At 60.4% G+C, this 13,046-nt stretch overlaps 2 protein-coding genes across 7 annotated transcripts in view; one reads left to right on the forward strand and one right to left on the reverse strand.

Moving 5' to 3' along the window:
• Positions 1 to 6,209, forward strand: part of Sh3glb2 (SH3 domain containing GRB2 like, endophilin B2) — a 15,775-nt gene extending 9,566 nt beyond the window's left edge. Inside the window, exons 4-13 of one of the 6 annotated variants that reach the window (XM_023700524.1) lie at positions 715 to 848; positions 1,037 to 1,129; positions 2,715 to 2,777; positions 3,685 to 3,834; positions 4,150 to 4,173; positions 4,393 to 4,482; positions 4,610 to 4,710; positions 4,949 to 4,963; positions 5,073 to 5,313; positions 5,548 to 6,209. In XM_023700524.1, coding sequence (XP_023556292.1) covers positions 715 to 848; positions 1,037 to 1,129; positions 2,715 to 2,777; positions 3,685 to 3,834; positions 4,150 to 4,173; positions 4,393 to 4,482; positions 4,610 to 4,710; positions 4,949 to 4,963; positions 5,073 to 5,313; positions 5,548 to 5,655 — 1,019 coding nt within the window. In that variant the 3' untranslated portion in view covers positions 5,656 to 6,209. The remainder of the gene's footprint in view (positions 1 to 714; positions 849 to 1,036; positions 1,130 to 2,714; positions 2,778 to 3,684; positions 3,835 to 4,149; positions 4,174 to 4,392; positions 4,483 to 4,609; positions 4,711 to 4,948; positions 4,964 to 5,072; positions 5,314 to 5,547) is intronic. The other 5 variants (XM_023700526.1, XM_023700525.1, XM_004640467.3 and 2 more) reach the window with 5 other exon arrangements.
• Positions 6,210 to 6,895: 686 nt separating this feature from the next.
• The window catches only part of Nup188 (nucleoporin 188), a 57,759-nt gene continuing 51,608 nt past the window's right edge, over positions 6,896 to 13,046 (reverse strand). Inside the window, exons 31-44 of the mRNA XM_004640471.2 lie at positions 12,777 to 12,854; positions 12,434 to 12,519; positions 12,106 to 12,251; positions 11,277 to 11,458; positions 10,556 to 10,756; positions 10,348 to 10,440; positions 9,483 to 9,641; positions 9,118 to 9,255; positions 8,532 to 8,606; positions 8,219 to 8,452; positions 7,979 to 8,110; positions 7,694 to 7,767; positions 7,455 to 7,584; positions 6,896 to 7,331 (exon numbers count right to left, since the gene is read on the reverse strand). Coding sequence (XP_004640528.1) covers positions 7,155 to 7,331; positions 7,455 to 7,584; positions 7,694 to 7,767; positions 7,979 to 8,110; positions 8,219 to 8,452; positions 8,532 to 8,606; positions 9,118 to 9,255; positions 9,483 to 9,641; positions 10,348 to 10,440; positions 10,556 to 10,756; positions 11,277 to 11,458; positions 12,106 to 12,251; positions 12,434 to 12,519; positions 12,777 to 12,854 — 1,905 coding nt within the window. The 3' untranslated portion in view covers positions 6,896 to 7,154. The remainder of the gene's footprint in view (positions 7,332 to 7,454; positions 7,585 to 7,693; positions 7,768 to 7,978; positions 8,111 to 8,218; positions 8,453 to 8,531; positions 8,607 to 9,117; positions 9,256 to 9,482; positions 9,642 to 10,347; positions 10,441 to 10,555; positions 10,757 to 11,276; positions 11,459 to 12,105; positions 12,252 to 12,433; positions 12,520 to 12,776; positions 12,855 to 13,046) is intronic.

Here is a 13,046-nt window from a genome sequence, read left to right on the forward strand (position 1 = left end):
AATTCAATCCCCAGTTCCACCAAAAAATAAATAAATAAATAAATAAATAAATAAATAAAATGTATTCACCTTTTCAAGTGGAGCTGCTGAAGGGCTCTTCCTGGTCAGTGCAGATGAGTAGTCAGCGGCAAGAACGTCAGAGCTTACGCCTGAACGTGGGAAGTGCGGCTAGGCGGGGACCGTCCCGCACACTGCTGCTTCCACCTGCATCTCCCCGCAGGCATGCCGCAGCGTTCAAGCCCCAGGCTGGCTGCTGTGCTGACTTCACCCCTGTGCGCCATCGGGGCTGCGGCGGGCAAGTCCGCTCCCACCTGCGGCGGCACTGGCCCATCACCCCCTGGCCTGGCAGAGCCACAGGTGCATAGACCTTGAGCAGCCAGCCACATCCCCAGGCCAAGTGTCACCAACGCTGTCCCTGCCAGGATCCGTAGAGTGCCTGCATTTTCTGCCTTTGGTCAATTTGCAGTCTGGCAAGGGTGGCTCTGGCAGTGGGAAGCAGTTAATGGTACATTGGGGAGAGCGTGTAGCCAGCTCGCTTCTCTCTCATCCTGGAACCACCATGTTCTTCCCGAGGAAGCTTGGGCCTTGTGCACACTAGGGGCTACAGCATGTCATCTTTTGGGGAGTCCCATTATGTATCAAGTCCCTGGTGGCCTGGCGGCCCAGGTGTCCAGCAGCCTGGGACCCTTCACCACCCTCAGCCCTGTTCCGCAGGGAAGACGCTCCTCAAGGTGTCGGAAGCTGAGAAGCGCCTGGGAGCCGCTGAGAGGGACTTCATCCACACGGCCTCTGTCAGCTTTCTCACGCCCCTGCGCAACTTCCTGGAAGGTGATTGGAAGACCATTTCGGTGAGCTGCCCCCCGCCCAACCCCCTGCAGGGGACCTGGGACTCCTGGGACCTTCCTACCCAGCAGTGGCTGCCACAGACTTGAGTGACCTGGAGCAACCTTGCACCTCTGGGCCTCAGTTTCCCTGTCTTGACCAGACAGCCCTTGGACTACCAGGGCCTCACAGCTCCCCACTGCCCACCCTACAGAAGGAAAGGCGACTCCTCCAGAACCGGCGTCTGGACCTGGATGCCTGCAAAGCACGGCTGAAGAAGGCCAAGGCTGCGGAAGCCAAAGCCACGGTAGGTGTCCCCACCAGCCTCCTGGTCCCCCGGGCTCTGGCAGGAGCTGAGGATGGCAGCTACATGAGGACCTGGTGCTTGGCATGACCTCTGTCCCTGCTCCTGGCTGGGAAGGCATGTGCTGGCCATCATGTCTGTCTCCCCACTTCCAAGGGAGCCTTGGTGGCCCAGAGCAGGCACTCGCAGAGTGGGTACAGGGCAGCCCACTGTCTCCCCAGACAGCCAGCTGGGGGTCTCGCATGCCCTCGCCACCTCCCTGGATGCTCTACCTGGGCACGGCTCCCCTACTAACCTTCCCTGCTGCTGGACCATGGGGCCAGGGTGTGCTGTGCTCGACGCCCCTGTGAGGGTGTGGAGAGAGAAAACTCAGGGCAGGCCCGCAGCACACGTGAGCTGACGCGGCCAGGCTGGGCCAGGAGAGGGCGAGCTCCCCCTTGCATGCCAGGGGCTTGGGGTGCAGGGCATGGAGGGGACTTGCAGCTCCCAGCCTGCTAGGGGACTGCCACCTGTGAGTTCCCAGGCTCAGCCAAGAAAGGCTCCGATGAGCCTGAGTGGGCTTCCGGCTTCCGTGACCCTCTGTTCTCCTGCTGGGTGGGGGCGTGGCACGGAGCTCTGGTGCCACAGCTGGGCCTACACTGCCTCCAGCAACCATGTTCTCTCTGCTCCCCCAGACCAGTGGCCAGGGCTATCTGGGGCCATTGGGATTAGCTCTCGAGTCACCTGGGCAGGACAGCCTCATGCCGGGACGAACTTCCCTATCCGCCAAGCCAGGGCACCCTTTCCTAGTTCCCTCTCCCCACGGTCCAGCATGGGTCAGCAGGAGCAGTGCTCCCAGCCTCAGTGACCCCGGCCCCCGCGCCACTCCTTTCCCATACGAGCGGGCCTGGCCTCCTGCGCATTTCAGCCTCCAGCCTGCGCTGCGCTCTGGACTCACTAACTCTCTGTTTCTGTTCCTTTCCGTCCTGCTTTGGGTAACTTGGCTCAGTGTGAGGGAGATGTGAGTATACCTGTCCCGCGTGCTGTGCTGCTTCTGGCCCGAGAGCCCGGTCCAGGGTGCGTCTGGGCGGCTTGCAAGCAGCTGCGCTCTGCCGGGCTGAGCCCCGTGCTCCAGGCAGCTCTTTGCAATCGTTGAACGCCTGTCACTGTCCATCCGTGCATCCGTCTGTCCACCCTCATGGGGGGAGGGCCTAGCCCTGGATGCAGGAGCCACAGACATGGTGTGTGGAGATTCTTGGGGGTGTCTGTAGGGGACTGGGGGCCTGACTGGGGCCTCGGAGTGTGTCTGGGTCCGGATAGGAGGGGCTGGGCCAGGCTGAGGCCCTCTGGGAGCAAAGGCTGTGAGAGCAGTTTTGCCTGCCCTCTTGGGGTCCCCAGCACATGTACCCCGGGTCACTGGATTCCCTGGCCCCTCAGTCTCATCTCCAGCTCAGCGCTGGAAGCAGACACAGGGGTCTGTAGTGTTTCTGTCTGTGTCCCCCTCGCCCTGGGGCAGAGGCTGCTGACACTGGTGGGACAGCCTCCTGGCCTCGACCCCAGACCTGGCCCAGGGTGACCCACTCCCCCCATGAACTCTGTTCCCTGCCAGACGGTGCCTGACTTTCAGGAGACTAGACCTCGTAATTACATTCTCTCGGCCAGCGCCTCCGCGGTAAGCGCCCCACCCCCCTACCCCGGCTCCCTAGCCCTGCTGGGCCTAACCATGCAGGAACTGGAGCCAGCAGGTGACACAGGGCCTGCTTCCCGGAGTGAGGCCTCGCCCCAACCCCAGGGCCTGTGCCTCACAGCCGGGCTGGCTTCTGAGAAGCACTGGCGTGGTAGCGCCGCCGTCTGCACTGAGCCACCCATGTAGGGAGCTGCAGACAGCCCTGTCTGTCCTAGCCTGCCACCCATCTGCCACCCTCACGGCTGACTGCCTTGGGAGGGCCCAAAGGGTGCAGCGGAGGCCTGAGCCTGCCTTCCCCAACCCAGACTCGCAGGTGAAGGCTGAGGCAGCTGCCCCTGTCGCACACCTCAGTGACCAGGGAGGACAGGGAGCCTGGGCCCAGGATCTGGTTTCAGGTTAGGGCTCATCCCGAGGAGGGCAGCTGTCCATGGCCTGCAGGGAGGTGGGTGGCGGTGCCCAAGGCTGAGCTGTGTCCTGGGTCTGCCAGTCAGTTTCCCCTGTGGAGTGTGGGAGCGAGACCAGTCACACTTCATCACACCTGTCACAGCCACGCTGCCCTTGCTGTCCTTCCATGTCCCCATGGGCAAAGTCCTCTGCGCTGCCCTGCAGCCTCCTCACCAACCTGAGCATGCAGCTGCGTGATCCATGCAGTCACTCACGGCTGGTCATTGTCCCTTGAAGTGCCAACTGCACTTAATGCTTGCAGCCCATGGCTGGGCTTTGGTGTGGCACATGTGTGGCACAGCCTGTGGCTGTGTATTGTGGCCTGTACCTGTGCCAGCTGGCTTGCTTCCACATTCTCTGTTAGGACACTGTCCTAGGTCGGGTTCCCAGAGTGGCCAGAGAGCCAGGTCTGAGTCACGGCGGGGGGAGGGGGGTCTTTCTTCCCTAGACTCTGGAGGACACTTCCTGCCCCCTGCCCCGGGCCGAGTGGAAGGAGAAACAGCCTGGAGGGTGGAGGCCGCCCTGTTTTTTTCTTTTGCCACTGAGCCCCAGTGTGACTCAGGCCCGAGGCTGCCTTTCTCTGCCGGAGGACAGAAAGGTTCAGTGACTGGCCCAGGGTCACACGTCCTGCCTCCCAGCCCTCCAGCCTTAGCTAGGAGTCCGGGGTGGGACACATGGGCTGTCGTTGGAGGCCTCACCCAGAGTGGGGGCCTGGCACTGTAGGAGAGCACAGCAGGACTTCCCGGCTGGCTGTCCCCTCCCTGCATGTGGCATGTCAGATGGGCTGTGATTGTCATTTGTGCCCTCTCAGCTCCTGGTGTGGCTGGGTGGGGGCAGAGGGGCTGGGATTGGGTCCCATAGCTGGGTCTGGCTGTCGCCTGTCCCGCTGACTGGTGCTGTTGTGGTCCCGCAGCTTTGGAATGACGAGGTGGACAAGGTGAGTTCCGCCCTGGAGCTGGGACTGGGTGGTAAGAGGGGTGTGGGCTTCTAGCTGGGCCGGGTTGTGGGGTGGAAGGTACCAGTATTGGGGCCAGCTGGGACCTGGGCAGGCCTCTGCCAGGCGGCTTTTCCTGAGGGGTGCAGCTTCAAGGGGAGTTACAGCCCAGGGGAGGTGACCTCGCTGCCTAGTGCTCATGGCCCTGCGCACCCCGCCCAGGCTGAGCAGGAGCTCCGTGTGGCCCAGACTGAGTTTGATCGGCAAGCTGAAGTGACCCGTCTCCTGCTGGAGGGCATCAGCAGCACTCACGTGAGTCAGGCCCCACTGCCAGGAGGTGGCCCTTTGGGGTGGGATCTGGGCACTCTGGTGTTGGGTCTGTAAGTGTGCGTGGCCACTAGGGCTGGAGGCTGAGCGCCATGCTGACCTTCCACCCCAGGTGAACCACCTCCGTTGCCTCCATGAGTTTGTCAAGTCTCAGACGACCTACTATGCACAGTGCTACCGCCACATGCTGGACCTGCAGAAGCAGCTGGGCAGGTGTGGCCAGGCCCCAACTCCCCACCCAGTGCGTCGTCTAGCCCCTCCTGTGAACCCAGAGCACAGCACGGGGCCAGGCATGAGGTGCGAGGCTCTGCCTGAGTCCTGCCTGGACCTCCCAGAGGTGGTGCTGCCCTTGGGGATCTCCAGGTCCCCAGAATGCTTGGGGCAGGGTCGGGAGGATGCGGTGGGCCCGTCTCACCCCCGCTTGCTTTGCTTTCCCTTCTTATGCTGCCAGCTCCCAGGGTGCCATGTAAGTAGCGGGCAGGGGCTGCCTGGGGCTGGGAGGGCCCCACCTGGGGGTGATGTGGGGCTCCCTCACTCAGGGCACAGTGGCTGCTTAGATACTGCCTTGCCTCCAGATTCCCTGGCACATTTGTGGGCACCACGGAGCCCACCTCCCCACCCCTGAGCACCACCTCACCCACCACCGCCGCAGCCACCATGCCTGTGGTGCCCACAGTGGCCAGCCTAGCCACTCCGGGAGAGGCCCCACTCTGCCTGGAGGAGGTCGCGCCCCCAGCCAGCGGGACCCGAAAGGCCCGGGTGCTCTACGACTACGAGGCAGCTGACAGCAGCGAGCTAGCCCTGCTGGCTGATGAGGTGGGCCTGGTGTCAGCAGAGAGTGGGTCAGCCAGGGTTGGCATCACCGGAGACTGCAGAATGGGGGCCCTGGTATCTCACAGGCCAGGGGAGGGGTCAGCCAGACTTGCCTGCCCAGCAAGGCCAGGAGATGAATGCCCAGCCCAGGGTCTGGGTGCCTAGTCAGGGAGATGGCAGCTGTGTGCCCACTGACCGTGGCCAAAGCATAAGCTTCCCTTACTACCCTCCATATAGCTCATCACTGTCTACAGCCTGCCTGGCATGGACCCTGACTGGCTCATCGGCGAGAGGGGCAACAAGAAAGGAAAGGTGCCTGTCACCTACTTGGAACTGCTCAGCTAAGCAGGCCCCCCAAAGCCCTGCCACTCATCTTGTCTGGTGACAGATGCCCAAGTGAGGAGACTGGCCCCATTCTACCTGTGCCCGTCTTCCTGAGGGAAGGAGCTAACAGGCCACGGGCACAGCCCCTCCACCAGTCTTCCTTCTGACCTGTGGTTTGGAGCCTGGCCTGCTGCACCCCTGCGCACCCCAGCCCTCCTAGCCCCGTGGGTGGGAGGGATGCAGTGCTGGCACCCAGGTGGGCCTAGGAGCCTGGGCACCCTTGGCAAGAAGAGCACCTATCTTAGCTGCCAAAGGTCAAGGGGCAGCAGTGAAGCAGGCAGGGCTCTGGCAGCTCAGGCAGAGTGCTGCCCTCGGAGGGGACAGCCTGGCAGGAGACAGGTTGGCTCATGCAGCAGCGCCCGCCTGGTGCTACCCTTTCCCCTCCCACAGCTCCCAGCTCAAGCTGTGCGTGGCTACAGCCTTCACCTATTCTCTTTTTCACTGGTCTTTTTACTTCTGCCTGCCTGCTTGCTCTGGCCAATGGCAAATAATAAACCCTCCTTTGTGTGCTTTGTCTGGACTCCTGTCAGTCTCAGATGGCAACAGCAGGCCCCAGAAGTAGGGACAGGCAGATAGCAGTAGGTAGAAGCGAGAGGTGACACAGGCATGGGGCAGCCTAGAAGACAGGTAGAGGGCAGGTTCCCAGCTTTCCACTCCCCATGGGCATGGGCTCCCCTGGCAGCATAGTCTAGTGTGAAGCAAAGTGAATTCTCCCTGAGAATGCCTTCCCTACCTGGGGACTAGAGCCTGGTGCCATGGCCTGGACCCTAGCACGTGCCTCTGCATCCGTCTTACAGGAGGGAAAGGCGGGAGGTGTTACCGTGTACCTCAAGGTACCACAGTTGGCAGGTGGCCCGGCTGGGACTTGGGCCAGGTCAGTCTCCTTATGGGGAAGAGCTATAAATAGGGAGAGCAGTCCAGAGAGGCTGTGCCCAGTGCCAGGCACCGCCAGCTGGACAGACAGGAAGGGTGCACCTGGCAGCGTCCACCAGCACCGTCTGCTCCCTGGGTAGCGATGACACAAGGGCACTGGTGGGTTGGGCACCTGTGTACAGCCCGTCTTCCCCCGCCACTGCCTCGCCAGCCAGGCCCAGAGCTGAGAGCTGGTGTCTTCCCAGGCTCTGAAGGAACATGCCACTCAGTTGTATATAAACAGTATTTTAATATTTGTATAAATAGACCATGGTATTACCAAAAAAAACGCAAAAAAACCCGGAAAACCCCGAAACCCGGGCAAAAAAGCCTTGGCCAACCCCCCCCCCCCCCCCAGCTGGCTGTGCCATGGGAATGCTGGAGGGAAGGAGCGGCCTCCGGGCCCTGCTCCCCACCTCTGCTCCCCACCTCTGCTGTGGACTTCCTGACCTAGTACAAAAATAATAGCAGCAGAGTGGCTGGAGTGGTGGCAACCTGGAAGGGTGCTGAGCAGTGGGCCCCACCTGGGGCAGGTGGCGGCGGGCACCCTATCTCTGCACATGGCGGACAAAAGCCTGAACCAGCTGGACCAGGGGCTCCTGGCTCTCAGGGCTGGCTTTGGGGAGAGCTGTGGCCTTGCTCTGGGGTGAGGGCAGGACACCAGCCGCAGGGGAGCTGGGGTTTCCACGCCGAAAGTAGCGGGACAGGCTAGACAGCAGTGTGCTCTGTAAGAAGACAGCTTGTTTAGGCCGAGCACTCCTGGGCCACTGTCCCCAGCCCAGGGCAGGACCCTGTGGGGCTTTTTTCTTGCCAGCCTTGCCCTCCAAGAGGCCTTTGCCCATCCATACCAGCTCAGAGCTGAGCTCTTGCTTCATCCGCTGTTTGTCCCGGGGGTGCACAGCTGGGTCCCTAAGGTACCGCATGGCCTGGGAGATGAGCAAGTAAAAGCAGTTTTCCATGGTGAACATCAGCAAGGACCTACAGGAAGGGCAGGGTGGGCACTTCAGGGTGGAGCTGGCAGAGCTGAGCCACCCAGCCAAGAAAGACCTGGACTGCTAGGACCTTATAAGATCCCGCAGGGTCTTACTTCAGTGTTCTGCTTCCTTCGGCCTGCATGCTGAGCCCCACAGCCGTGGCAAGCGGCTCCTTCTTCTTGTCCAGCTGGAAGGAGAGAAGCAAGCAGTGAAAACAGAAGAGCAGCAGCTCTCCGCTACTGAGCGCTTTCTGCCCAGCAGGCCATGCGCCAGGCAGCCCTCACCGGCTGCCTGACAGCCGCTGCACACACACAGTAAGAAGGGGACATGCTGGGGAGGCTGCCAGTGTGCTGGGGCCACTGAAGTGGCAGGCTGAGGGAACACGGCATGCAGCTCACCTCTCCAAGCATGTTGAGGACCACATTCACAGTAGCCAGGAGGGTCCCAAATGAGGGAGCCACTTCAGAGTCAAAGGTGGGAGTGGTAAAGCTCAGGGCAAATAGGAAGTTGTATTCAGCAAGATCCAGTGACTGCAAGGCAAGGAAAGTGAGCTCCAGGACCCTGCAGCATAACCAGAGCCACTCAGTACAGCAGAAGAGGCCTGCTGCGGGAGCCCGTATGGTGCTTAGGGCTGCTACCTGGTCCAGGAGGATCTGACAGACATCTGGGGTGAAGTGACGCAGGGCTGCCAGCGTCCTGCTGAGGATCTTGAGGAGGCCACACTGGACCGTGTGCAAGGCACGCTGCTCAGCAGATTCTGTGTCAGCAGTGGGCTGCTTGGAGGAGGGGACCACAGGAGCTGCAGTGGCGGTGGTGGGTGGCCGCTGAACTCGAGGGGTGACAGCCGAGGGAAGGCCATCCCCGTTTTTGTTCTGGGGAGAGCCAGGAAATGAAGCAAGTGCCCAAGGTACCCCAGGGAGCCCTCTGGGCAGTCTCAGGCGGGGTAGGTACCTGCAGGTAGTGCTGAAGCATCTTGCGGCTGTGCAGGAGGGAGGTGCAGGCTTGGCACAGGTAGCCCAGGTTCACCTGGGACACGGGGAAGGGACAGGGCTACTCCTGGAGCAGCCAAACAGGTCTTCCCATGACCCTCATGCTTCTGTCCCATGTCACCCTCCTCCATCCACTGATGCTCAAGCTTGACACCCTTATAGCTACTGCCTAAGTCAGCTGGGCCCTGGGCCATTTCCCTAAGACCTAGTGACAGAACGGGCCTGGAATAAAACTAAACGAAGGGAGAGCAGGCATCATCGAAGAACAAAGGCTTAGAGACAGGGTCAAGCAGCAGCCTGCCCATCTCTCCAGAGCCTGTACCCTCCTCCCTGGCTAGCCCTCTGGCCGGCTCCCAGCTCAGGCCTGTTCCAAACCCAAGCTCTTGGCCCCCTGCACTCCCCCTCACTGTGGAAGTAAAACTTGAGGCAAAGTAAGCTGAAACGAACACTTGGCCCTTAGCAAAAAACCCACGACTGGAACAGGCGGCAGCTCACTGGGAGCCACCTCTCCAAGGCCACCCTATCAACCAGCTGCTCTCAGGCCCCACCTGGATGTCGCTCATGAGCTGAGGCAGGTGGAAGTGCCACTCCTTCCGGAACTGGGAGAGCTGCAGGATGAAGCCCACGGTGTGATCAGCCTCCTCCAGGCAAGCCAGGCTCTGTACTGTCCTCACCGCACTGAGACACTGGGAGAATGGGACAGCAAGAAAGGACAGGACAGCTTAGGGATGTAGCAGACCACACCTGCCCACCTGCAGAAGGTGAAGGCCTGCACAGAGGCCACAGGACAGCAGTGGCCAGGATGTGTGTGCGTGTGAGCCAGTGTCCTCAGAGCACCTCACAGAGACAAGGGGCTTAGCACCCTCACCTGTAGATCATCAGGCCCTGGCCGCATGAGGCGGGCAGCTCTCACCTGCAAGGTCCGCTCCTGGTGGACACCCACGAAGTCCAGGGCCTCAGTGAGGAAGTTGTAGCGCAGTGTCTTCAGTAGCCGCTCCATTAAGGACATGGACAGGCGGTAGACCCCAGGCCAGGAGGGGGCGTCCAGGGCCTTCCGGGAGGTGCCGGGTGTCTATGACAAACAGCAGATGAGCTCTGGTCCTGGTGCCAGTGACTTCCAGGAGGCCAGGCTATGGGGGTAGGACAAACTCCTGGAGGGGGCATGGTCAGCAGGAGACTGGGCAGAGGGACAAGATCCTAGATCCTGGTCTCCACTACTCAGCTTGGTCCTCCTCTGCTTGGGCACTTGCTCGTGTTCCCCTTTTACTGGGCGTTGCCAGGCAAGACTGCAAATTTGACACAATCCCAAAGGGAAAGGCTCTGGTGAGGGCGACCCTTGCAGTGAGCAAACAACTGTGAGCTGGAGGTAACCTGGCTATCTGGAGCCTTGCTGAGCCCTCAGACCACCTGCTTTCCTCCTCTGGGTCCAGGGTGGGAGGACAGCACAGCCACCTGCCCTGGCCCTTAGGGTCCTGTTAACAGTCTGGTCTGGTCTCTCTAACACCTGTAGCAGCACAAGTCCATCCCATCTCCAAAGCTGGCGTACGGGGACCAGGTGGTGTTCTGGGGAGCATGGGTGCTTGGAATGGATTCCAGGGCTTTAGGCACACTGAGTACACACCTAGGCGCCTTTCAGGGCAGAGAGCTGGAGGCTGGGGCGATTCCGCCCTCTTAGGTTATTGCACGGTGTGGAGAGGACGGCAACCCTGAGCACAGAGTGTAGTGAGGTGGGGTGGGGGCTCCCACCCAGGCCTTCAGCCAGGAGCGCTGGCACTCACCTGCCCTGTGCCATTGGGGCTGAGCTGGTACACACTCAGCAGGGGCAGACAGATGCTCTGGGTGATGCCGGCACCGGCTACAGCTGTGGCTCCCTGGAGCAGGACACAGGAGGAAACAGAGCCTGTCCCCATGGCCAGCATTCTCGCTTTGAGCCCTGGAGCCCACCGGCTTAAGCCCAGGGCGCCCTGCTCTCAGTTGGCCTCCTACCTGCTGGGTACGAGCCAGGGTGAGGAGCAGGTGGAGAGCGGCCTCAGTGAAGTGCAGATTCTGTTTCATGCGCAGGCTCACCTCCAGGGTGGTGAACAAACTGGGCAGAATAGGGAGCCTGCGGGTCACCTGCAGCCACGAGTCCCCATCCTCATCCACCTCACACAGCTCCTTGGCTAAGTGCAGGCCCAGGACACACACCTGCTGAAGCCCGAAGGCATGCATGGGTTAAAGGAAGCAGCCCAGGGAAGCGTACCCCCAAAACTGGCACCACAGACCCCGCCACTTCCCTCCTGGCCCCAACACTTGCCAGTGCCACTGCCCACCCGGGTCTGTACCTCTCACCACGTCACTGTGCCCACTGCTCCCACACCGCTCTCCACCCTCAGCTCAGCTCCCCAGAACCAGAAGTCCCCATAACACATAGTAAGGAGGGCGGCTGGCACCCAGCATAAATACGGGTATAGCTTCCCACTAACACTACCCACTCTCCCGTCACACAAAGCAGGGGGACGGTGCCTATGTGTCCCTTCTGGTCCATCTGTGAATGTGCTGGCTGTAACCAGAAGAGTGCACAACGAAGCCCGCCGTGAATGCTGTTCTGTGCAGCACCCAGGGACCTTCCAGGGCATAAATGAGCCCTTTCTCTCCTTGGCATAACTTCTGCTCTTGCCCATCAGCCACAGACCCTGATGAGGGGCCCGCCTGGGTGCTTCCTCACCCCGTCACGCTGGTCCTTGGGCCGCAGCCGAGAGGCGTCGTCAGTCTCCATGCTGTCCTTGTCCTCTGTGGCACTGCCTAATGCCAGACTATGGCGGGTCTGGTCAAAGAGCGCGATCACCTCTTCTTGGAGGGTCTCACAGACATTCAGGACCAGCTGGGAGTACTGGGGGATGTCACTTACTGCAGAGAGAGGGAAGAAACACTGGGCAGCTTTCACTGCAGACCACTTTCTTTCCTAGACAGGCTGGGAACGTGGTCAGCGCTAAGAGGGAGAGTGTTGTTCCAGGGAAGGAAAGGGGAGAAGGGAGAGGTTCCTTTGGGCAAGAATTCCAAGATCGATGCTGGACATGGTGGCACACGCCTGTAACACCAGCTCTCAGGAAGCTGAGCAGGAGGATCATTGTGAGTGCTAGGCCAGTGCTACACAGTGAGTTCACGGCTAGCCCAAACTACATAGGGAAACCCTGTCTCAAAAACCCAACTAGGGCCAGCCAAATAGCTCAGATTAAAGCACCTGCAAGTAGGCACAGGGGCTGGAGGTTCAATCTCCAGGCCAGCCCCACCCTCAGGGCAAGCTGAGATGGCAACTGAGATTGGGTGTGTGGCGCATGCCTGTAATCTCAGCTCTTGAGAGGCTGTAAATAGGCCAATCATTACAGTCTGATCTAGTAGTGGGACCCTGAACACCCTGTAGACCCTTCCTTAAAATACAAAAATAAAAATAATAATAATAAAAAAACCCTCAACCAACCAAGACTGAAAACTCAAGTGGCAGAAAAATACATGGCCCTATGCTAGAGGGAGGCCTGCCCAGGCTGGCCCCTCACCTCGAATTTCCTTCATCTGCAACACCATGATGAACGCTGAGAACACCTTGGCCTTGGTCTTCTCCATGAGCTGCTGGTCTGCCCGCAGCACCCCCTCCAGGATCTCCGTCAAAGGCTCGAGGAGCTCATCCACTGCACCTAAATCTCTGCATGAAGGGGGAACAGTGCACCCAGGGGCCACTCACTGACCCAGCCCATCTCAAGACGCTGCACGTGGGCAGTCTCAGCTCATGCTTTGCTGCATTACTCCCTTCCCTTCCACCCACTTCTCTGCAGAAGGCACAGCGCTAGTGCAGAGGAACGAGGCTGGGCCCTGGGCCGCACTCACCCCTTCCACTGGCGGAGGAGGATGAGCAGCAGGGTGCACATCATGGAGCCCAGGCGGAGGCAGTTCACTGAAGCTGGGACAAGGAGCTGGGGGAATAGGAGAGGAATGAGGCTACCTCCTGCAAGCATGCAGGCTCCATCCACAGGGCGCCACCTGGCCTTGTGCCTTCCTGCTCTATAGAGCACACGGGTCAAGGAGATGCAAGAGGGCCAAGAGGGCAGCAGGCCTCTGCTTACCTTGCAGCCTCAGGCCCCCCAGACCAACCCATGCCCTTCGATGTGACCTGTGCAGCCTCAAGGTGTCAGCCACACAGGGAAGAAAGGACTCTTCTGGAAACACTTACTAATGCTTTGGTCCCACCAAGCACGTCCAGGAAGAGCTGGTGCCGCACAGATGAATCACTCAAGTGCATGACATCTGCCTGTATAGGAAGAGGAAGCCTTCAGTGGAGAATCTCCAGGCCGCTGAAGCCAAGAAATGTAGGGTCCTCTACCAGTTATTATTATTTTTTTTAATTTTTATTTGTGTGTGTGTGTGTGTGTGTGTGTGAGTGTGTGTGTGTGGCCAGCTCAGCCCACCAGGGGGTGGGGCTGGCTGGCATGTGGTGCTGGGG

This window comes from Octodon degus, unplaced genomic scaffold (assembly GCF_000260255.1).
Source record: "Octodon degus isolate 3935 unplaced genomic scaffold, OctDeg1.0 scaffold00123, whole genome shotgun sequence".
In the NCBI taxonomy this organism is placed as follows: domain Eukaryota; kingdom Metazoa; phylum Chordata; class Mammalia; order Rodentia; family Octodontidae; genus Octodon; species Octodon degus.